The sequence below is a fragment of the Mustela erminea genome, chromosome 5 (genome assembly GCF_009829155.1).
Source record: "Mustela erminea isolate mMusErm1 chromosome 5, mMusErm1.Pri, whole genome shotgun sequence".
NCBI lineage: Eukaryota > Metazoa > Chordata > Mammalia > Carnivora > Mustelidae > Mustela > Mustela erminea.
Window position 1 is genome coordinate 101,732,205 of NC_045618.1, and position 26,241 is coordinate 101,758,445.

At 34.6% G+C, this 26,241-nt stretch overlaps 1 protein-coding gene across 5 annotated transcripts in view; it reads right to left on the reverse strand.

Annotated features, from left to right (window-relative positions):
• Positions 1-26,241, reverse strand: part of DDHD1 (DDHD domain containing 1) — an 83,210-nt gene that overhangs the window by 33,303 nt on the left and 23,666 nt on the right. For 2 of the 5 annotated variants that reach the window (XM_032344257.1, XM_032344255.1), the window contains exons 2-7: positions 18,540-18,713; positions 17,894-17,914; positions 11,510-11,611; positions 9,471-9,599; positions 8,023-8,170; positions 2,157-2,263 (exon numbers count right to left, since the gene is read on the reverse strand). In XM_032344257.1, coding sequence (XP_032200148.1) covers positions 2,157-2,263; positions 8,023-8,170; positions 9,471-9,599; positions 11,510-11,611; positions 17,894-17,914; positions 18,540-18,713 — 681 coding nt within the window. The remainder of the gene's footprint in view (positions 1-2,156; positions 2,264-8,022; positions 8,171-9,470; positions 9,600-11,509; positions 11,612-17,893; positions 17,915-18,539; positions 18,714-26,241) is intronic. The other 3 variants (XM_032344259.1, XM_032344258.1, XM_032344256.1) reach the window with 2 other exon arrangements.

The following is a 26,241-nucleotide window of genomic DNA, read 5'->3' on the forward strand; positions in this document are numbered from 1 at the left end:
CACAATGTTGTAAACTACCTTATCATTTCTATTAATTTTTCCTTATTTTTTTTTTGTATATTCTACGTAGATACTGATAAGACCTGTAAATGAAAACATAATCTTTCCCATCCCTTAAAACTATTTCTTTTCCTTATCTCATTACAGTGGTTAAGATTTCAAACTGTGTATATGTTGTAAGAGTAGACATCCTTAGCTTGTTCCTACTCTAAAGGAAACAAATTTATCCCTTGAATACTAATGAGGACAATGATCGGTAAATACCCTTTATCTATATTTCTGAATTTACAAACAGTAAAATTCACTCAAGTTTTAATGCATATATGTTTTTGCATAACTACCAGGATAATCAGGATACAGAACTGTTCCATCACCCCCAAAAAAATGCCCTTTTAAATTTAAACACTCCCTTAAACCCCTTCCCCATACCTTGCCCTACTTATCTCTTTATCTGGCTTTTCATTGTATCCTTTTTAACACCCTTTTAAATCAGTAAATGTGTTTTAAACTAGTGAACTTTAAACTAGTAAATGCTTCCCTGAGTTTTGTGGGTTACTTTGTGAACCTGGTCAATTATTGAACCTTAGGATGGGGTCACAGGATCCCCCCCTCACCCAACTTACAGCCATCAGTCAGAAGTACAAGTGACAATCTGGAATGTGTGAAGGTATCTGAAGCAGGGGGCAGTCTTGTGGATCTGAGTCCTGAATCTGACTGCACTCTCTCTGGGGAGTTTGTGGCAGAACTGAGTTAAACTGCAGGACACCCAGAATTGGAGAAATGGTTGGTATGGGAAAAAACTTCCATAACTTTTGTTATCAGAAGTGTTGGGAAGAGAAACAGTGGTGTTTTTCCTTTAGTTTCTCTCACTTAACATAATGCCTTGAGAGTCTATCACTGTAGTTTAAACCTGACGGAAAATTATAGGTTCCATTTTATTAAATATTAGTTCATTCATATTGCCTACATTCTTGAGCAGCCTCAGAAATATATCTGGGTAAATGGGAAAAGCCCAAAGATAGTGTTAATTACACTAGAACCTTATACGTGAGCTCCTGCTGCTAAGAAGTCTTCTTCGATCACTAGCAATTTTTTTTTTTTGGAATTCATTACAACTTCGGATACCATTTAGGTTCATAAGCTAAAACTGACATTCCTAACTGACTATGAGATAGAATCACAGGCTTGGAATAATCCTTGGAAACCATCCAGGGAGGCAGGTTAGTGCTGTGATGAACAAGGGCTCTGGTATCATACAGATCTAGATTCTGTCTGCCGTTCTTAGTTAAACTCATTAACCTTTCACTGAGTTTCAGTTTCCTTATCAGTAAAATAGAGAAAACAAAGTAGGTATATTTCAAAGACATATGAGAAAATTAAATGAGAAAATCCATGCAGAATGAACTATGGAGTGCCAGGCACACAGGAAAAGCCCACAAACAGCAGCTGATGTCACGTTTAGAACACCACTTTCATTTTCCAGATTATGCAAATCATCAACTGAAACGTGCCATCCTAATGGTTTAAAGATTAAAAAGTCACAACTTTGTGCATATTTTAGCTTACAACTCTTTAAGGAAGCAAACAAAAATGATTTTATTTAAATATACTGTATAATTTCTCTATGTTAGATTATAATTCACCAGCCCAGGGAATGCAGGAACAAAAGAAAACAAAAAACCTGAGATTTTTATCTTCCAAATATAGGAAAAGAAAATTATTAGAAAGAAAATGTAAGCTCATATGGAACTGTGGACCACAAATATTTTTAAAGTTGTCAATAAATCACTTTCTGTCAAAAACTTGAGACAATATTTTGTTCCCTCCACATGCTCCCTATCCCCCTCGCCCTATCCCCTAAGCTACAGACGGCATGCATGAAAACTGGGCTATGTGTGAAATCTACATGGTGATCTAAATCAACATATGTCAATATAATTATTTTAAAAATCAATCACAGACTCGTACTCCTGAAACAAAAATTACATTATATGTTAATAAAAAAGATAAAAAAATAAAAATCAATGGATTTTCTTAAATAATCTATAACAAAGAGTGACTACACCTCAAGACAACTAAATGAAAGACACTTTGTTCCCAATGAGCAACACTTTGTTGTCACTGATTAAATCACTTAATTTTTAAACGAACTGTACCTCCATCAAGAGTAAGTTTTGACCTCCACTCAACAGGCAGAAATTCAACATGTGTTGCGTGGTTGGAAAAATGCCTTTCTTCTATTTTTCTTGCAGCTTCTCTCATCCTAAAGAAAACAAAATAAAAACAAAAGAAAACATTATCAAAGTAATTTCTCATATGTACTTATATGGTATAAAATATCTTTAATCATATCACTTTCACTTCTAACTTCATCCTATAATGTTTCAATCACTGTTACACTATGCAGTAATTTACAATACTAGGAAACCTGAATATTTCCCTAAATTTGTCACCTGTGATTTCAAGTATTACAAGCTTCCACCTTTTATTCTAATTGTATATATAAATCTTCAGTAGAGAGAGGACATGAATTTCCCCCCTTCTGACATCATTCTGCTCCAAATATTAGCAAGTCATGGCCTGCCTTATTTCATCTATTCCTCCACTCCTTCTGTCCATAATATGAATTTTTAAATTTTATTTTTAAAATTAAGATACAGCAGAATTGGGTTCTTTTCCCTTTTGGTGTCAGTTGTATAGATTTGTGGTTAGCATCACAATTAAGATACAGACTAGTTCTATCATCCCCCCAAATTCTCTCACACTCAGCCTTTATAGTAGCACCCTTCTCCCATAATATTTTAAAAGCAAATCCCAGATGTCACATCATGTCACCTGTAAACTGTTTAGTAGCTATTTCTAAAACATAAGGAAAGCATAACCTATTCAGTACTATTATCACACCAAAACTTTTAACAATTTAATTTCAGCAAATAGTAGTTCAGTGGTCCCATTTTCCCAGTTGACTAGAAATGTTATTTTATAACACAAAATATATTTTTACATTTGTTCGAATTGAGCTCCAAAGAGTCCCCGCGCCTTTAAATGTGGGGATACATTCTAAGACCCTTAGTGGCTACCTGAAACTGCAGATAGTACTGAACCCTATCTATACGTTTTTTTTCCTTCCCATACACACCAATGATAGAGTTTATAAATTAGGCACAGTGAGAGCTAATAACAATAACTAATAATAGAACACTTATAATTTAATGAAAGTTATATGAATGTGGTCTATCAAAATTTTATTGCATTGTACTCATCCTTCTTGTGATGACATGAGATGATAAATTGCCTTACAGAGAGATGAAGTGAGGGGAATGATGTAGGCATTGTGACACAGTGTTAGGCTACTATCACCTGCTTCCAGATGCAGATGACACCGGATAACAGACATCACAGAGAGAGAAACTGCAGATAAGGTGGGGGACTACTGTATGTCTGTGCACTGTAGTTGGTGGATATGTCTCTTATTCATCTCTTAATCTATAGGTGCCCCTCACTCCTCTTTTGGGGGGGGTTGTTTTGTAATTTATTTTTGTCTTGTAGAGTTCATCAGGGTCTGATTTTTTTTAAAGATTTTATTTATTTATTTGATAGAGATCACAAGTTTGCAGAGAGGCAGGCAGAGAGAGAGGGGGAAGCAGGATCCCCGTAGAGCAGGAAGCCCGATGCGGGGCTTGATCCCAGGACTCTAGGATCATGACCTGAGCAGAAGGCAGAGGCTTTAACCCACTGAGCCACCCACGTGCCCCTGATTTTTTTTTTTTTTTTTTAAGATTCTATTTATTTATCTGACAGACAAAGATCACAAGTAGGCAGAAAGGCAGCAGAGAGGGGGAAGCAGGCTCCCTGCTGAGCAGAGAGCCCCATGCAGGGCTTGATCCCAGGACCCTGAGATCAAGACCAGGCTTTAAACCACTAAGCCACCCAGGTGCCCCATCAGGGTCTGATTTTTAATGACTGCAACCTCATGGTGTTGTTTAACATGTTCTTTGTCTTCTATTTCCTGTAATTTTTTAGTGAAATATAGGGGCTTGATCACATTCAAGTTCTACTGTTTGACAAGACTACTACTTCATAAGTGCATACAATGTGGTCATCTCTTTTTGGTGACACTAGCAGTTATGATGATCATTATTTACATTGATTAATTTACTAAGATTGCATCACTCCTTATTTGTTTATAAAGCTTATACTTCTAGAAAGAGAAATTTTCTCACCTCAAATATTTGGCTGCTTTGTAGTACAACCCAATAGTTTATGAACTGAGAAAAGGAGGGTGAGTGGTTAATTCTTTCCTTTTATTAACAATTTTTTAAAAAGATTTTATTTATTTATATTACAGATAGAGATCACAAGTAGACAGAGAGGCAGGCGGTGCCGGGGGGTTGGGGGAGCAACTCCCCGCTGAGCAGAGAGCCCGATGCAGGGCTCAATCCCAGTACTCTGAAATCAGGACCTGAGCTGAATGAAGGCAGAGGCTTAACTCACTGAGCCACCCAGGTGTCCCTGTTCTGTTACTCTTGATTTTTAAAAAAACTATGTCAGACCAAACTTGCATTCCTGGGATAAATTCCACTTGGTCATAGTGTATAATCTTTACGTGCTGCTGGATTCAGTTCGCTGAGGATTTTTGTGTCCATAAGGAAAATTGATTTGTATTCATAAGAGATACTGGTCTATAGGGGTTTTTGTTTGTTTTTTTCTCCTTATGGTAGCATTTTTTTTTTTTTGAAGGAAGCTTTTTTTTTTTTATTATTAACTCAAATGCTTTACTTTCTAAATGGTCAATGTAGATTATCTATATCTTCTTACTGATCATCAAATCCGTTTGATAGCAGGTATCTTTCTTGGAATTTGTCCATTTCATCTAGGCTATCTAATTTGTTGGCATAGCATTATACATAGTAATCCCTTAAAATCCTTTTGATTTCTGTAAGGTCAGTAATTATGTCCCCTCTTTCATTCCTGATTTTAATAAATTGAATTCTTTTTTTCTTGGTCAGTCTAGCTGCAGGTTTCTTAGTTTTACCAATCTTTTCAAAGAGCCACATCATTGCTTTACAACTGTATAGTTCCCATCATATAAACAGCCATAGTTTATCAACCAGTCTCCTACTGATGCACATTTGGGTAATTTCCCATTACACGTAATGCTGCAAAGATTAGCTTTGGGCATACATCTTTAAAAAATATTTTTGCTGGTATTATTCTTGATCCAGAAGTTAAGTTTGCTGGATCGAAAAATAAATGCATATATAATTTTGACAGACATTCCCTCATTCTCTCTTCTTCATTGCAGTTTACCAGCAGTTTGAGAATGCCTATCACCTATAGTCTGGCTAAAGGAGAATATTGTCAAATTTTGATTTTTGCTCATCTCATGTCAATAAATGGCATCTTAGTGCAATTTTAATTTACATTTGATGAGCAAGGTTGAGCATTTCCTTTTCTGGGAATTAGCTGTTCACCTCTTTAGGTCATTTTCCTAAAAGGTAGCCAGATATTTTTTCTTTATTTTTCGAAGTTCCCTATATACTAAGGATATTAATTGTTTATCTGTGATATAAGCTGCACATAGTTTCTCTCAGTTTGTCTTATTTTATGTTTTTGTCAACATAGCTTTTTTGGGGAAAATATTTATCAATATTTTTCCTTATTGTTTCTGGATCAAGTCATAGTTAGGATAGTTTTCTCTATTCCTAAAGTGTAAAAGAATTCAAACTCCCCTCAATTCCACCTTTTAAATGCATAGTACTTGTATGGCTTCATTTCTTACGTTTAAATGTGATCCAATAAAAATTTATCTGAGTGTGAGAAATGGACCCAATTTTATTTTTTTTTCCTATGGTTATCTAGCTATCCTACTACTATTTGTTTAAAAAGTCTATCTCCATTTCTAATATACTTTAAAAGGCATTATTTACAATATGATTACATTTTATTGATTATATAGCCCTGCTGCCTTTAAAAATGTCTAAATACATTGTAGGTTGCCAAAAGGAAAATCTGCTTCCTTTAACAATACTGAAAATAAATGATAGCCAAAACTTCAGACTTGAAGTCATGACCTCTTTCATTACCCACAGAGTCTAAAAATTCCTTTTCTGTTTTATTTCTTTTACAGCAGATAGTCCAATAAGGGTTATAAATGCATTTTTAAGTTTCTTTGCCATCTTTTCAAATGTTTAGTTTTAACAGTATGAGAATGTATAAGACCACATTTTAAGATTTTTAATATTACTCTACCCACATATTTATGTTTGATGACTGTATAGTTCTTATGTATTTAATTTTGACATAATAGTTAGAATTATCTGATCAAATATGTCAAAACTGATAGAGTTGAGGAACCCTGACTGAGCTATAAACTCAGGAAAATACTTCATTTCATGTAATACTGTCCTTTTCTCTAGTAAACTTCCACAGTCCTGCACTCCACAGGATCACTATCCTACTTCTCAAATGGTCACACATGTAGATAATGATTAGGCAAGCAGGTATATCTTTTAAATCGCTTGGTTGTAATTAACTGGAATGACTCAAAAAAAGGAAAGAAAAAAAGATGAAAAAAGATTGTAGGGAATGGAGGAAGAGGAAAAGGAGAAGGAAAGAAGAGGAAAAGGAGAAGGGAAGAAGAGAGCTGTGTAGGAGGGAGGAAAGGAGAGAGAAAGACTGGTCATGTCCCCAGATTTGCCTTACTAAAAATGGTAGAACATTTCCAAAATGTATAGGTCTTGACTACATGAGAAACACTGAGACCAATGGAGGGTGGAGGAAACAACAAAACAGGAATGTAATATAAGCCATGAAGACTGACAGAAGTTAGGGTGGCTTGGCAGTATCTGACAAAGTTTTTAAAAGCTGAACTGTATTTTTACGTTGATCAACATCAGTTGACATTAAGAGGTGTTACAATAAAAGGTGAAACAAAACTCAACGTAGCACTATTATAGAGATGTTGATGAGGACAAAGCTCCTGGTATCCCACAGTATGTGCTCTTAAGGACTTAAGAAACACATTTACTTGAAGCCTCAGAACCAGATCAAGTGTGCTCTGAACCAACAATTGTTTGTTTTCATCACATAAATATGATTAGATTTTTTTTTTTAATTTCAAGTAGGCTCCATGCCCAACATGAGGCTTGAACTCATAACCCTGAGATGAAGAGATGCATGCTCTACAGACTGAGCCAGGCAGAAAGCCCTGATTAGATTTTTCTTCATACTGGCTGCTAGGTTAGAGCCAAATTTGTGGTGGAAACTTTTTTTTTAAAGATTTTATTTATTTATCTTACAGATCACAAGTAGGCAGAGCAGCAGGCGGGAGATCATGACCTGAGCTGAAGGCAGAGGCTTAACCCATTGAGCCACCCAGGCGCTCCTGTGGTGGAATTTTTAACCCTAACATTTCTCTTCAACACAGTCCTTAACATTTTTCATCACACACAAACATCCTCCACCCCCATAACATGTTGGACTTTTTAGAATAAAGATGAATATAAATAAATTAATGGGGTAAATAATATACCTGGCGTGTTGGTAAAATATCCACTGTTGTTTGTGTAAAATTTAGAGTTTGGTTTCCCCCGGTAGTAATTAAATGGTCAGGTTAAACTGCTGATGGGCAATTTAAATGATTCTTAGTTTTTTTCATAATTATGCAACTTCACAATTATTCTCAGTTTCTGCAGTTCAAACAGTAAGATAAAAACTGAAAACAGCCTTTTTCTTTGCTTTCAACCTTAGTTTAATGTAAATTAGTAAGTTAAAAACACTTTCTTGTCCTTCCATCTTCTCCATGCTGTGGAAGAAAAAGAATTCAAATATCATCGTTATTACCATCGTCTGGACACAATCACTCTCAAAATTTGGTCCAGAAATTCCATCCATAAAGTAAGAGATATTAGAGTAGCTGGCATTGAAGAAACAGGTGGTGGAATGATTACACTCTGTTATACCCCAGACAAAAGTTTGGATTCTAGACTAGAGGGAGAATGTATTCATCAAAGAACTCACATGGCTGTATTTTTGATAATTCTTCCTTGGTCCATTTTCTGCCCAATGCCATGCACGACAAATACAATATGGGTTGTCTGTGATGGCTTGTCTTCTAATGTGGCTTCTTCTACATAACCTCTATGAAGTCTGGTCCCACTACTTGATGCTGTAGAAAAATTGTGGTTCTAAGTTTACTATTTATTCCAGATATAGCATTTTGACAATATATTGAAAGAAATAATAAAGTAAAAGGAATATTAAGAAAAAATTTCACTGGAGTGGGTGGGGATGAAATTTGTAAGAAGATGTATCTTGACTGGCTCAGATATAAAGTGCTTAAATGGACATGATGCCAAAGCCAGAAACAACAGGAAAAAAGAAAAGGAAGGAGGGAATGATAGAACACACAAAAATTTTTTTTAAATTTCTCTATCAAAAAAATACCATGAAGCAAAGATAAAAGGTAAATGACAGACTGGGAAAAATTTTGCAGTATATGTGCAAAACTAGTTAATTACTAAGGTACAAAAGAGAGCTTACTAACCAAAAAGTGAAAAGACAACCATTCAAATAGCAAAATGGGCAAAACGTACAAGGTAATTCACAAAACAAATACAAATGACTAGTAAACATAAATAAGATATGCAAGCACATCTATTACCAAAGAAGTCACAACAAAAGATGGAATAGCAAAAAAGATTAATATCAGACTTAACAAAAATTTCTGAAAAATGTATTAGTAATGCTCTCACATCTTTCTCAGGTACCATGTCCTCTTTTCTTCCCTTTAGTCACACTTCTTGAAAAAGTTGTCTCATCTCACTGCCTCCATTTCTTCACCTACCTAGACTTCAACCCACACCAATCTGGCTTCTGCCCTCTCAATCTACCCAAATCACCAATGACTTCCATTTCACTAAATCCAACATAAAATTTTAGTTTTCACCTTCAATTGCCATGTTTTACTTCACATCACTGCCTGAGGTTTGATTGCTGCTGTGTTTCTAGACGTATAAAAGATATTTATTTATTTATTTATTTATTTTTAAGATTTTTATTTATTTATTTGACAGACAGAAATCACAAGTAGGCAGAGAGGCAGGCAGAGAGAGAGAGAGGAGAAAGCAGGCTCCCCGCTGAGCAGAGAGCCCGATGTGGGGCTCGATCTCAGGACCCTGGAATCATGACCTGAGCCGAAGGCAGAGGCCTTAACCCACTGAGCCACCCAGGCACCCCTAAAAGATATTTATTAATCTTGTCAGATCATTCTAAATATATTACCACTGATGAATACATGTGAACTCAATCGCCTTAATAAAAGTTTCATTTAACGGGGCAGTAACTGTCATTAAATTTAAGGCATTTTTAAAATATACTAAAAATAGAATATGAATAGTCTATTTTGAATGTAAGAGAAAGAGATTCTTTCAAAATTTTGACAAACTGTAGTAATATTTAACAATTACCTTTAGAAAATCCCAGTTTTTGGGTCACTGTCCTTGCAATTTTAGATGTTGTTGCATCACTATAAAGATACACTTCATCCATACTGTGCCAGTCCACGTGATTTCGACTCAACTTGAAACTATGAACAGCTGTTGCAAAAAGGAAAAATTAATGTTAAGGTTGCTCATTTGTGTGAAGAATTATAATACACAGATTTCTGAATCAGTATTTTAACTCTGTTTAATAAAAAACTGTTTTGCTGAAAACACATATTGATGTGAAGCAAGTAATGGACAGGGACTTTATTTTATAAATGATAAACCATGCTATAGGGAATATCAACTTGTTTCAACGACATGGAATAACTGGCTTAACCACCATAATTTTAATGTGTAACATGTAGTCAATATGTTGTGATTATTAGAGAACTGCTTTCCCATGTGATATGCCCATTTCTTAGGTCTAAGGGATAATATATACCTTCATGAAAGTCCTCAATATCTTTGACATAGAAACTCAAGTTTTCTTTCTTCTACAGATTTTATTTTTGGATCTGTGAAAATTTCACTCAGTGCAAGACAAAACAAGACTAGAGGAGAACAATTATCTTTAACTGGGATGAGAAGAACCTAATTTATTAGAATATAGGGTAGTTCTGAAATGGATATAAAAACCAATTATCACTGGATATTGCTTACCATAACAGAAATCCAAAGCTGAAAGATGTTTTAATAAGATATCAAAAAAATATTGAAGAAGTATTTTCTACTATGATGTTCAAATCAGTATGGTTATTTCATTTCTATAACTAAGGTATGCCTGGTGAAAATAAGCTCTAAGGAAAAAAAATAAACAAACCTTTGTGCTCAAGGAATACATAAGTTCTCTGTGGCAGCTACAATGTCTTGTACCACATTTTGTACCACTGGCACCAGCGTCCTAGCACAGTGCCTGACATGTGTCACAAATTCAGTAATATTTGTGGAAGCAGTGGATTAAGAATTGTCATAACATATTCATGCATTCATAACTTGATAATTATACTCAGATGGCTTTAAACTTTCCTTTCTATATCTCTGGTATAAAGGTGAGAAAAATCCACATACCCATCTTCAGAAAACTAAGCACCTTAAAATTGCTACCCCTGATTTATTTAAAAACAAAAACAAAAACAAAAAAACCTTTTTAAGCAACCCAAAGGTACAAAGAGATTCAGTGACTTCCCACAAAGCTGATTACCAGCAGAGTCTAACTACTCTGATTTGAAGATGAGCTGAAAATAACCTGAAGTTTAAATATGAAAGGTTATATAGCCGTGATCAAGATCTAAGATCGTAAGTAATTTTTATGAAAACCTATTCCCTACTAAAAACACATAGAAAAGTAAATCATTTCAGGGAAATTATTCTTAGTTATGTGATAAATGTAATTTCAAAAATCTATGAAAAACCAATTTATATTTCACTTATCTGTCAGGATGTATTTTACTAACATTGAATACAGACCTAGATGCGATTAATGTAACAAACATTAATAATGTTCAATCAAAAAAAAAAAAACCCCAAAACCAGTAACAATGTACAAACTCAGCTTTTCTTATAAAAGAGCTTTTTGTAAATTAGAAAAATCTTTTGCAAGAGTTTAATAATTATTTACTTTTCTATGTCTGATCCAAACCACTATTTTATTAAAGCATTTTTATCTAAAGTTTCTAAGCTACATCTTTGTTAAAATAGTTTTGAGTCACATATGCTTAAAACATTGAAACTATAGGACCAAGATATTGAGAATAGTGTTGAAGCCAACAAAATTTTGTTCCTTCTCAAAATCATCCACAAACTGCCTTACAGTAAAACCTCTTAGTATTGGGTGAATATCCCTTTACTGGACTACACACATTATTTCGAAATGTTTATGTTGCTTATAATTAGGTAACTCTAAGCAAAATAGCACAATGGACACATTTCTAAAAAACTAAAAACTTCTATGCTTTAAATGCTGAATACTATAAGCCAGGGAGAAATAACTACATGGAGAAATAAAACTACAATTACTGTACCTTGAGAACGCTTTCGTTTAAGACCTGCCGCATCTGTACTCTCCTTATATCCTCTCCATTTGAACAGAGAAGGGAGGGAGAAGGGAGGGAGGTGGTAGACAACTAAGAAAGCAAAAACACTGAGCTTCAAAGTAAATTTTAAATGAGGTTTGCCATTTTGCCTTTTTGTTTTATTAACTTTAAAAGATGAGTTGTATTTGACAAACATTATTCTAAATGCTTTATTTATATAACTTCTAATTAAAAACCAGTAAAGCAAAACATTAGGTTAATAATGTTTATCAAATAGATGCTCTACTTTTATTGAAAGAAAAAAAGGCAAATGATACCTAAAATTTATCAGTTAAAGACAACTATGTGATCATCATATTTAATGCCTTTACACAGATAGAATAAAAAATAGGTCTGGTATTTTTGTATGCATAAGGGATATATAAACCCATCTTCACAGTACTAAGGTTATTTACTTTCACCAAATTAGCTGACAGCTGGTGTCCAAATTAAGAAGGCAACAAGTAACATTTTAGACATTTAATGCAGTTTTCCTGAGAAAATATCACAATATACATTCCACTAGATGCCTTCTATTACTGAAGTATATAATGGAAGCTTCCCACAGAAACAAAATACTCTTTTCACAACTCTGTTCAAGCTGTGAAAAGAATTTTAAAATGAAAGTTTTGCCAAAATAAATAAAACTGGAAGCTTTTTAACTGGTTAGTGATAAAATAATGAACGTTAGTAATAAATGATGAAAAAAGTCACTAGAAAAATGCATGCTGTGACATCTTTAAACATGAAACAGACAACATAAAACCAGACATAAACTTGATTTTTGGCAAATCAGTAGACAACCTTGAAGTCAACATTTTCCCTGTTGAACATTGCTAGTTACATATCAGTAAATTTCTTTACATTTTAAATAAGCATTTTTTAAAAAATCCACTTGAAATTGAACCTTATAAGTTTTTTTTCTTTTCCTCCTCCTCTTCTTCTTCTTCTTCTTCTTCTTTTTTGTTTTTAAATAAAGCAGTTTCTTAACAGTTCAGGAAATGAACCACAGAACCTTTATGACTTAGTTCAAATTTATGTTCTAAAACATTTGCCTTTTCATCCTCACTCCCTTCTACAATAATGTGATATTCAAAGGTTAAATACTGCTCAAATATGGGTATATTTAATTCCTGTTGAGCAGTATTAGATACATTTAAAAAATCTGTTGTATGTATAGATGAAGCATATTCAAAGATTTGTGCAATAAAGGTAACTGAGAAATGTTCACAAGGTACTTAATAATTACAACTATCTGTAATTAGATAGCAACAAACTAGAATTTAAAAGCTGGGTGGTAACATTAAGATTATAAAAACATTTCATTGTTACAGAGAGGTAGAAAATGACAACTGAAGCAATTTTCTTCACTGAAAAAGTTTCTTTTCAAAGGTGCCTTCTGGTTAGTTATTGAGGAGTAGAGGTACCACTTGCAGGAAACATTTTTAAACAAAAAAATTCATTAGGAAAAAGCTAAATATCAAAGTAGACCAAATTGGCATAAATTTGAGACTTTCCTATTCAAAGAAACAAAATCTAGGTTTTATATATCCACTAGTAAAACTAACATGAACCAAATCTATATTTATCAAAAGAAAACTAAAATAATAAAAAAAAAGACATTAGTAAAAATGTATGCTGTGACATTTGGTAAGCATGGAACAGCCAACATAAAGCCAGACATAGACTTGATATTTGGCAAATCACCAGATAACCCTGAAATCAACATTTTCCCTATTAAATATTGCTGGTTATAAACCAATATAAAATGTCTTTACATTTTAAATAAACAATTATTTATAAATCCACTTGAAATACATATGGACCTTTGACTATACTTCAAAATTATACAAACACTTTCAGAAAGCTACTCAAGATATAAAAAAGAAAGGCTTTTCTTTCAAAAGGAACTGTATGATTTAGGGATTAAAAAAGACAAATACCCCAACTTACTAAAAATAGAAAAGCATTTTTGTTTAAAACATTTTCTTTTTTTAAAAGATTTTATTTATTTATTTGACAGAGAGATAGAGAGAGAGCACAAATAGGCAGAGTGGCAGGCAGAGAGAGAGAGGGAGAAGCAGGCTCCCCACTGAGTGACTTAATTCCAGGACCTTGGGATCATGACCTGAGCTGAAGGCAGGTGCTTAACTGACTGAGCCACCCAGGCGGCCCTATTTAAAATAGTTTCACAAAATCAAATAGGCAAGGCTCTTTATACCTTCCTCTCAAATCAAATTCTTATTTTCACTTGAAAGTCACTTGCTCTATTTGTCACAATATCTCACAGCATAATTAGAAAGCTTAATTTTTTTCAACCCAAAGGACAGAATTAGTGGTAGTACCGTGAGCACAAGAGAGACAAAAAGTATTACTATCAATCCAACAGGGATCCCCATTAAATGAAACTCACATGCTAAAAAGCATTAATGAATTTTTTTCCCCTAAAATGTGAAGTTTTAGTTAGGAATTTTTATGTTAGCAAACATATGTATAAACTCAAAATGTTAACTTTTTAAATGCTAACATTTAATTAAAATGTTATTTTATATACCAAAGCCTTACATAGCAATGAAGATTTAAGGCATTAAAACATTTCTAATAAACTTCCATAGTAATTCTTCTCCTCTTAAAGGGATTTTCTTCATTATATAATTCTGAAAGCAAAAGAGTATCAAAAAAGGGGGTTGCTGATGACATACTAATTCCCAGAATAGAACAACTCAATGACTTTTTCCTTTCTAAAAGCTGGTAACCTGGATAATCTCAACTTTAGGGAAAGCAGTTTTGACATCTCAAACATGCCAACTGTAATGAGAAAACCCCTAGCCACCTTCTTGGAGCTCAGAGAAATTAAGTTAGGTAAATTTATAAAAAGTAGTAACTAAAAAGCTAGAAGAGGAGAATCCTCTTAGTCACCAAAGAGGGAGGAAAAGAAAAGCTGGTTAGAAAGGATTAGCTCCCCTACTCCTCTTGCCTTTTTGACTTTTGCAGTTCTGTATTCAGAATTTGGGATATTCTTACCCAGCAAAAGTGATAGGAATATACACTTTACATGCCAAATTGTTAAATGTTTTAAGTCCTTCAAGATACGCCAACACCTGTGATGTCACAGTATCCTAAAATATCTTGAACAGTAGCCTATCTATGACTTTATATTGACAGTGTGACTCTCAGATAGCATATAGTTAGATTTCACATTCTTAATCTGTTAATCTCTGCCTTTTAATTGGAGCATTAGTACTTACATTTACTGTAATTATTAACATGGGTGAATTTAGGCCTACCATTTCACATTTATTTTCTCTCTGTTCCATTTGTATTTTGTTTCTTGTTTCTCCTTCCTGATTTCTTTTGGGTTAATTAAAAATTTTCACTATTTTATTTTAATTCCCCAACTGGACTTTTTTTCTTTCATAACCTTGACATTTAAAAAAAAAAATCATCTTTATTGAGGTACAATTGACAATAGTGTAAGATATTTAATGTGCACATCATAGTAAATTGGTATACATTTTGAAAGTGTTCCTCTTATCTAGTTATAATTAGACCCCTCAACAATTTGAAGAGCTCTGATCAGTTATTTTGTAGAATGTCCCTCAATTTGAGTTTATCTGATGTTTTCTCATGATTGGATTGATGTTATACATTTTTTGGGTGGGGTGAAGTACAGGACTAACCCATTTAAAAACTTTAATCTTTTTAAAACTGATTATTGCTTGGATCAATAAAGTGAGTCAAACACTACTCTGGTACTATTATTCAGGTATTTTCAAAATTACTTATTTGAAGTGCTGATTTTATTTGTAGAATTCATCCCCAGTGAAACTCTAGACTTCCATTTGTTAGGCTGCTAAGGTGGGGTGGGAAGAGAATCAATTTTTATTGCAACTCTATGAGAAAATAAAATTTCAAGTATCTAAATCACAAAAAGTCATGACATTTTTATGGGTTATCTTTATGTATGCTAAAAAAGTTATGCTAAACTTTCAAACTATTCACTGCTCACTTTGAGATTAGTAGGAAAATTAACAAGGAGAAAATATTTTAAAAAGCCAATTTATTTGTGGCATTAGCTACCCTAACCAAAACACAGATAAGGTCAGAAAGAAAAGAAATTATTTTAATGTCCTTCAAGGCAAGAACTCTGTTTAGTTTCTTAGAAATTCCAGAGGGAAAATAATTCCACAGAGCACTTAAAGAGTTCCTGGATATAGTATTTTAAAATGTTTTTAATTATTAAGTGGGATTTTTCCAGAAAGTCTTATTTTAAAAACTTCATGGCACTGTGATCTCCAACTCCCTGTATTCCAACTCTGTTTGCAGAATATCTAATTCTTTATTCACTGTTTGCTGTGTTATATTATACTTAACTCTTTGTAACTACTCTCATCTTTGGGTTTGTCTTTCCCAAAACTTCATGATGTTCAAAACCCTGTATCTTTCACAAAAGTGTCTAGCATAGTACTATCTGCACATGGAAACATTGAAAACCTCCTAAAAATATGAAGAGTCAAGGCTTTCTCACATGTGCATGAGAAAATTTAGGTGGAAAAGATATTTTTACCCTAATGAATTAATGAGATATGAAATTTTAGAAGCTTGGAAGTAAGAAGCAAAATAAAAGATTATGTTTTTATCTTTGTAGATATGGTAAATTTGATTTTTTTTAACAATGGTGGCTTTTTAGACAGCAAATATTCTTAAGACCAGTGATAATTTTCAAGTACACTACAAAATTTCCCATAATCTTCAAAGTCAAATATCACATCTTAACACAGAAATGTATGTTTTACATAAAGCTGAATAAAACTAAAATGGCTGTGAATTTATGACAACAGTATATATACCACATTGAACTTAAAATCTTTGTTAATAACAAAATATGCTGAAGCTTTGCTCATATGCCACAGTGCATTTTAAAAAAACCAATTTTTCTTCTAATGAACCTTAAAGAACCATCATTTTGAAAGATGACAAGGCAAAAATGTTCTAACAGTTTAAAAATTTTGTTGCTACTAATGAGAATTTTACCAAAGTATATCCTTAAAGCTAGCAAAAAATATTACTATAATATCCTAAATTGATTCTCTAGAATCAACACAGACATACTCTGTGCATTCTAAAAGTCTACTCACGCAAATATACCATGTTCTTTATTACACTTCTTTAAATGACTGGTACATTAAAATTAGGGTACTGTGAAGAAAATGGAAGTAACCTGCTATCCTTAACATTTTGACAGGCAGTAGAAGTAAAAAAGACACACCAGATTCTAATTTTCATTGAAATAAAAATAAGATTCCAAATAGATGGGTCTAGAGATGAAAGAGAGCTGGTAACTAACTTCTACTGAATAGATTAGTAAGAGGAAAAAGAATGTTTTGAATACAGTACAAGAAAGGGAAATAATCTACTTAGATTTTTATTTTTTATACTCATCCTTTTTCTCCTCCAAGCTCTTGGGATTTTTTTCCCCTACTAATAGTAATGAATTCAGGTGGCTAAACTGGGTTTGTTAAGGTGAACTGCCATTTCTGAGGGAGGACTGAAGGAGAATTAATAGAAAGAAATCTAGAATTCAGCCTTCTCCAGTAGCAATCTTATTTTGGTAGTGATCATGAGCCACAACTTTCCTCAGGACTTTTAATCAACTAGACACAGAAGATATGTTAATTTGGTGTGAACTAAGCTATATAGTTTCCTTGCTTGTGATGTGTGTGTATGTGTGTGTGTGTTCAGAGAGAAAAAATAAGAGAAAGAAGACTTAGGATGTTTGATACTAACAATAAGAAAAAAAATTAGCCAATTTAAAGCTTACTGTTTTGCCATTATGTCATGTGAACAATTACTTTTTTTTAAATTAACATATAATGTATTATTTGCCCCAGGGGTACAGGTTTGTGACTCATCAGGCTTAAACATCTCACAGCACTAACCATAGCATATACTCTCCCCAGGCAACTATCCTTCCCCTACCCCACCTGCCAGCAACCCTCAGTTTATTTACTGAGATTAAGTCTCTGATGGTTTGTCTCCCTCCAGATCCTATCTTTCTTTCTTTCTTTTTTTTTTTTTTTTTTTACTTCTAACCACTTAATTTTTTCAAGCTGCATTCTGTGAATTACTTGATCAACACTGAGTTTTTCTGTTTTAAAGATGTTTTATGAGAAGGGGGAAAAAAACCACTTAACTCATATTTTAATTCGCTAGTTTCAACAGGGCTTACCAAGAAACCTCCCAAATAAAGGCAAGTATAGATGAAGAAATACTTTTTAGAAAAAAAATATTTAGAAAAATCTACAAATTCTAATCTACCTATATTATACTCACCAGAATAGCTGATCCCACTGCCTGCAGTAAATGGAACAATAGAAGTATTTTTAACTTTACCACACATTTTGAATTTTACTCAAGATCAGACACATAATGAAACATGGCCATCTTGGCTATGATATAAATATTTTAAGGTACTGCAAACAAATGCAAATGCTGAGTAAGGGAATATAAAGAGTAGACTGCTTCAAAGTAAAAGTTGATGTGGTTATCAATATGAAAACAACCTAAAGGTACTCATTCAAAGGAAATTAAGGTTTTTTTTTTTTTTTTAAACTTCAGGAAAAGAACTGACATTAAAATATTAATAAAACTGCCCTTTTGATATAATGACAGATTTTTTTTGTAGATTCAATTTTTATTGGTAATTACAAACTACTGAAAAGGACTAATTCACAGAACCTTTAACAATTTGTACAATAGTAAGTCATGTTAGTGTCATGCCAATGAACACATATATTAAGTAAAATAAACACAGTTTGAAATTCATAGCAGTATTAAATTCTAAAATAATCAAATGTTTAAATCTGGAATATTATAAATTCTAACACTCGTGAATTACCATGCAAAATTAAGAACTACTCTAAACTTTATCAAGAACTTACTTGGTTTACAACATATTAATTGTATTAATTGGTCTTACCATCTTTTCCATCTATGGATTTTGACACTTCAATATCAAAATTTTCCTGCATCTGCTGACCTCTAAAACAGCTGAGATGTTCTTGCTCAATTAAATTACTTTCTTTTTCTTCTAGAGGCTGCCAAGTACCATCAATAAACCACTGTCCACGCATTACTGGTATTTTATCTGCCTCTGAAAAGAGAAAACACAGAATTATACATTTTAGGATCCAAGGGTCCCAGAGAGACACATAGTAACTATAATTTTTATATTTTGTTACTACTGTGACAAAAACTTCCATGGCTCAGCAGACTCATTTAGTTTTAAATTTTAGTTTTAAGGCACAGTATATCATTTTACAGTATATCATTTTATTTATATTGGATATTATGCAAAAATTATTTTGGCATTAAAAAGGTAGATGAGCTGTTATCCTTATAACTGAGGCCCCAAGTAACCCAAATTAGTAGATGATGGGGTTAAGAGAAGTTCATGCAAGATGCTGGTAATAGTTCCAATGTTTAAGAATATACTGATACACGTTCCCAGAAGTATTTCAGAACTAGAGTGTGTGGCAGCGGTGTGTTCTACTTTTTAGAGTTGCCTTGAAGGTTATAGATTCCCAGTTAGAATATAGGAATAGCTGATATATTTAATTATGTAAATTCCTTACCCATTTTAGAAAAAAATTGAGTAGAAAGTTTTCTTAAATAACTGTGAACATTCCTTTGATTAAATACTGTTCCTAGAAGCACCTGGATGGCTCAGCCCTTAAGTGTCTGCCTTTAGCTCAGGTCATGATCCCAGAGTCCTGGGATTGAGCCCCACATTAGGCTCTCTGCTCTGCGGGAAGCCTGCTTCTCCCTTTCCCACTCCCCCTGCTTATGTTCCCTCTCTTGCTATGTCTCTGTCAAATAAATAAATAAAATCTTTAAAACAATAAATTAATTAAAAAATAAAGATTTAAATGCTGTTTCTATAAGCCTAATACTTTCCTTCCTTCCAAACTTCCCCCCCTTCCCTTTCTTCCTTTCCTTCCATGCCCAGTGTGGAGGCCAATGAAGGACTTGAACTCAGGTCTTAGATCTGAGATCTGAGATCAAGAGCTGGACACTTAGCTGACTAAGCCACCAAGGTACCCCTATTTATTTATTTTTTAAAAATAGACCAGAACTGTTAGTTATGTTATTTTGAATCCTTTAAGATTTGTAAAAAAATAAAGTAAAAATAAAATGGAAATAACAAACCTAAAAATAAAAAGCAAAATAAAACAAATGAACTTAATTATGTAGAGATTTGGTGGTTTAATCATATACAGAAAAATTATTTCAACTGGGTTTAAAACACGGTAATTTTTACATATATGTATTAGGATATATCCTGTGAACAAAAAGAACTACAGATACATCTTAAGCCTAAATTTTGTTTCCTTGAGTTGTTCAAAATGTTATTCTAGCTTTCCTTGCTATATTATTCTTGAGAAGTCTGATGTAAGTCTAATTTTTTTTTTTAATTTTTAAGTAAAGTGATCCCCTGCTCACTCTACCCCAGATAATAGAAAAAAAACTGCCTTTAAAGTCTAATAGTTTCTGACTCAGAGTTCTTTGTTCTGGATCAATCAATCCTGGTGGGCCCTTTTAATACATAGATTTCAATTTTTCTCTTGTTTCTGAAAAGTTCCCTTGGATTATGGTTTAGTCTTTAGTTCTGCTCCAGTGATTTCTCCCCTTCAGGGACTCTAATTGTAGATATGTTGGGTCTTCCTTTTTCTATATGGAATTTCACAGTTTCTCGAGCTTTTTATTTCTTTCTGCATTTTTTCCATTATTTTGTTTGTTTTCCTTCCTTTTATCAATCCCTCTTATGTCAATGCCCCTATTAGTTATGTCCACAAGTTTGAGGAATTTTTTATTTGGCTGGAGTATTTTAATAGCTTCCTGAAACTTCTGGGGATGATGGTGGAGGAGGAGGATCCTAAGCTTGCCTCATCCCAAGGATACAACTAGGTAACAACCACATCAGTGTAAATAACCCAGAAAACAATCTGGAGACACTCCACAGCTAAATGTAGACATGAGGGCACATCGAAGAGGGTAGGAAGGGTAGAGACTTGGTTGGGAACCAAACTGACTGGGAGACTGTCCACAGGAGGAAGTGATGCTGTAGGCACAGAAAGACAGAGGAGCAGACACCTCACCAGGCGTGGGGAACCTGCACTGGGAAGAGGATCGTCATATTGTGCAGCTTTGAAAACCACAGGGTCCTAACATCTCAAGTTCTTACAATCAGTGGGGATTAAAAACTGGAACTTTAAAAAATTAGTGGGCCTGGCTCTGGAAGAGCCAGAGAGGGAGAGAATGGGAGTCTCTGGCTGAAAAGAGAGTATTAGAAAGAGCCCCACTGAGATACAGATTAGAAACAGCAGTTTGAAAAACACTTGGAGAAGATTCATTTATGAATCTCAGAACGTATGCTGGAGAGAGAGGGATTTTTAGGAGTCTTCTCCAAAAACAAAGGAGCTGGAGGGTGCCATTTGCCTCCCCATCTCCCCAGCCTAGAAACAAAGACATCTGGGAAAACCACTGGGAACTCTCTCCACCTACCTTGTTAACAGAGCTCTTTCCTGTGGACCTGCCTCTTCCAACAAGCCCTCAGCAGGAGTCCATCCGAAGCAGTGCAAAAAGTGTGGCAGTGTGCAAGTAGCCCCAACAGAGGCTAGAACTGCTCCAAAGTAACCCCTGCCCCAGGGAGAGGGGAAGAAAACCACACACACACACCAGTCGCACTGTAGCACCAGCAGTAGACAGAGACCAGATGTGTGGTCTGACTGCAGGTCCCACCTACTAACAAAAGCTTCTTGGGGACAACAAAGAGAAAATACCCAGCAGTTCAGTGATACTGCATCTCTGACAAAATCCTGGTCTGACTCCACTCAAGGTCAAAGCAGCCCCAGATTGGCCCATTAACAACACAAGGGCCTAACCTTGCCTGCAAGAGGCAAATGGAGTCACTGCAGATGACTGGACTAAATGCAATGTGGCTCACCACAATAGTAGGGTACACACAACACATATAGGAGACACCTGAAGTGCTAGGTTCTGGTGAACAGGGGACTCTGCACTGCAGGGCACTAAAGGAATCTTCATCTTAAGGCCACTACTGTCAGGAGCAGGAGATGTAGCTGATTTATCTAACACACAGAAACAGAGAGACAAAATTAGGATATAGAAATATGTCCCAAATAAAGAATAGGACAAAACACAACAAGAGAGCTAAATGAAATGGAGATAAGTAATATGCCTGCTAGAGAATTTTAAGTAATGGTCATAAAGATAGTCAAAGGACTTCAAAAAAGAGTTGAGAACCTCAGTGAGAACAACAGCTAAGAGAAAACATAGAAAGGGTCAGAGATGAACTCAATAATTGAAATAAAAAATACACTAGAGGGAATAAACAGTACATTAAAGGGAAGAACAATGGATTGGCAATCTGGAGGACAGAGTAATGAAAAACAATCAAGCTGAACAGGAGAAAGAAAAAAGAAAAAGAAAAAATAAAAATAGATTAAGGATCCTCAATAATACCATTAAGTGTAATAACATTCAAATATAGGGATCCCAGAAGGATAAGATAGAGAAAAAGGGACAAAGAATGTATTTGAAGAAATAATAGTGGAAAACTTCTTGAATCGGGGGCAGGAAACAGAAACTCTGATATAGGAAGTACAGAAAACCCCCAACAAAATCAACCCAAGGAGGTCCACACCAAGACACGTAGTAATTAAAATGGCAAAGCAGAGTGATGAGAGAATTTTAAAAGCAGTAAGAGAAAAGAAAATATAAAATAATCTTAAAAGGTAACTATAGTTATTGCACCTTTACAAATAAATAGGTTAAGTCTCAGTGAAACTAAATAACTTGCCCAAAGGCACATAGCTAAATAATAAGAGAAGCAGGATTCCTGCAGAACTTTGACTCCAATGTTCATCTAGGCTTCTACTCTACAACACAACCTTCTCAAGAAAGAAAAATCCTTTTTAGCCTTCTCCCCAAGAAATACAGACTATTTAGCTGTGTTGGTAATTTGAAAACAAGTAATTTGGGAGATTTTATATTGACAGTCTATTATGAGACTTACAAACCAGAGCCGACCATGCCTCCCCATAAAAACCAGCGTGAAACAGAAAAACAAATTTATAGCAAACATCTGTACTTTGAACTCTTTTCCTCTCTTTAGCCTAATAAATCTAAACAAATACTCTTCTGATAGATGTTTTTGGAGTTTTACCCAAGCTTCAAATCCCACCAGTAAGCTATCAAATATCATCTTTCTGGTTCAGTCCTCTATCTTGTCCAAATATTCAACTGCTAACTAAATGTCTCCTAGCAGATACATCACAATGACAAGAATCCCAAGTAGCCATGGAACATACTAGATTCCTGGAAAACAAAACGGAACACAAACCTGTTACTCGACTTGTATTCTGTCACAGTAAATGGTGTGCTGACAGCATTGAACCAGTCACCCAAGACGCCTCCTCCTCTAGTGCTTCTCATAACCAGACGTTAATCAGTCTTTATATAATCTCCTAAATCACCTTCAAATTCATCGCATACTCATTGGGTCTACAGTCTAAGGTCACACTCTTATCATTTCTACCTGTTTTATTTCAGGAACTTCTTTTCTAAATGTAGTATCCCTAGCTTCAACTCTCATCAAATGCCTGCTCACACAGCTGTGTAAGTAGATGTGTTCATGCACACACATAGATGAATCCCCCTAACTTACTCTCTTCTTTTTAGAGAAAGATTCAATCCTCCTTTTACAGAGTTTCCAGAGAACCTTTGTAAAATACCACAAATCATGTTATTCTAATACTTCAAATTCTTTAATGGCTCCTCACTCCCTACTAAATGAACTCTGAGCTTCTTAGAATTAATTATAAGCTCATGATCTTTCTTTGACTACCTCTTCACATAACTGATGCTGTGTTAGGTACTTATTCACCTACATAATATCTGAATGTCTACCATGAATCAGGCTCTGGATGATACGTAAGATAATGCTGATGGTCGCTGTGCTGTCCATGTCAACAAGGACAGTTCTTTGAATGTGTGATGTTGAGTTGTATTTTCTGTATCAGGCATGTGCTGTTCTTTCTACCTGGATTCTCTTCCCCATATTCTTCATTTAGCTAACTTTCATCCTTCACTCCTTCAGGAATCCTTTGGTGACCTGCCCTTCTCTGTGATTTCACTGAATAAACTCTGCACATCTGTCAGTGTTTATGTTACTTAGTCTTCCTCACTTCCATTGGATACTTGGATGTAGGTACTATGTCTTAGGAGCCTCCAAAACCTAAAAGAGAAGAGCACCTATGATAAAGTAGGATTTCAATAAAAGTATGTTGAATGTTGCTGAACAAGACATACTTCATTCAGCTTATCCTATCACCTGGCAAATGTGGTAGACTGAGCACTTTTATTATTACTCCCAATTGGGCTTTCCTCAGTTTGAGTGGTACTTGCCAACCTCTTTAAGTTGGTCTATACCGCGGTCAGCCATTAACATTCTATTTTCTGATAATTATGTGATTCAGAGGAAAGAGTCTGACCATTTTCCCAGAGTAAAAGAACAGGTTGTTTTTGGGGGCGGTGTGTGTGTGGACATTCTGTTCAAGAATGACATACATATAGAAAAGTGTGCTGATCTTATGCATACAGCTCAATGGTTTTTTACAAGTTAGTGACACCCAGATCAAGAAAGAAAACATTATTAACATTTCAGAAGCCCCCTCATGCATCTCCTTCCAGGTGCTACCCCTTACCAATGGTAAACATAATTTTTACCTCTAGCACCACAGATTATTTTTGCTTTTTGGTAGTTCATATAGTAGAATCATGTAGTATGTATTCTTCTATGACTTTTTTTTTTTTTTTTTTTTTTGGCTCAGCATTATGTTACTGAGAGCCAGCCACAAAGATGGCATTATTTGCATGGCTCAAGTACTTGCCAAGTGATAGCAAGTGGGCATTACATAGCTGTGACCTATGTTCTGAGGCTATCATCTTCTACTATTAAAATAATTCCAAATAGCATAGAGACAACTGCCAAAAAATCCCTAATTATATGCTTTAAAAGATATTAAATCATCAATTCATTAATGGATCTCCATAGGGAGCAAGCTCTAATGTAAGGAAACTCCCCTAAACGGGCCTTTAGCCATATAAATGAAGCACCCTCAGTTTTGAGCTAGAGAGGACTATTCCTGCCTCTCTAATATGGACATACTTTCACCCTGCCTGAGGCTCAGAATACCCCATGCCAGGCTGCCCTCATGGCTGGAAGCCCTCCTAACCTGGCTTATGCTCTGATTTCCCACAATAAGCCATGATCCCTTGTGGCTACCCTCCTCACCCCCATCCAGTTGGTCTCCAATATCCCATGCTGGGCTGCATCTCATGTGGACATCTCTTTACTCAGCTTGGGCTCTGACCTCCTAAGCCCAGCTGTCAGTATTGCTCAGGAACAGGAAAAGAGAGAAGGGCTAGTGTACTAGTTTTCAACCTGGGACAATCTCTCCAGGAGACATCTGGCAATGTTTTGTTGATGATTTTTGTTGATGATTTTTGTTGTTGATTTTTAAAGATTTTATTTGTCATAGAAAGAGAGAGAGCACAAGCAGAGGAAGTGACAGGCACAGGGAGAAGCAGGCTAGGGAGAAGCAGGCTCCCTGCTGAGCAAGGAGCCTGATGCATTACTTGATCCCATCACCCTGGGATCATGACCTAAGCTGAAGGCAGATGCTTAACTGACTGAGCCACCCAGGAATCCTCACATTTGGCAATGTTTGAAGACATTTTTGATTGTCACAGCTTGGGGGTGGGACAGTGTTGCTGGTATCTAGGCCAAAGATGTTGCTAAACATCTTGCACAGAACAGTTCCCCTGACCTCACACCACCATGCCCAGAAACAATAAATCATTTGCCCAAAATGTCAACAAGTGCTGAGACAAACTCTGGGCTAGCAGCACCTTTTAAAACCTAAAACATGGGTATCTTCTTACACAGCAATTCTAGAAATATGCTTTATAGAATAAACTCTTGCAAAAATGTCTGAAGATAAAAATGTTTACCTCAATATTGTTATAAATGAAAACAAAAGAATAAAAACAAACAAAATGACCCAAATTTCTACCAACAGAGGACCAGACATACAAATGTTGCTTGGCACACAGTAGGTATGAAAAATATTCATTAAGTAAATAAAAATATGAATGAATGGATAATATAGCCATAGTGAAATAATGTTCAGAAAAAGTAGGTCTACATTTAATGACATGGAATAAGGTCTACAATAAAAATTTAAAAATTAAATCATAGATATATATAAGTAATGTAATCCTGTTTCCGTAAGATATATACATTAGTATCTATACTACAAATAAGTGGAGAAAAATACACTAAGCTGTTATTAACAGATATCTCTGGGAGATAGAACTGTAAGGAAATTTTTATTTCTACATAATAAATGTCAAATTGTTCGGTGTTTTTATAATATAAATGTTTTAGTTTTATATTCAGCTAATGATGAATATAATGATGGTTAATCTTATATGTATCAAGTTAAATGGGCCACAGGGTACCCAGATATTTGGTCAAACATTCTGGGTGTTTGTGTGTTTTTGGATAGATTAACATGTATATTAATAGACTGAGT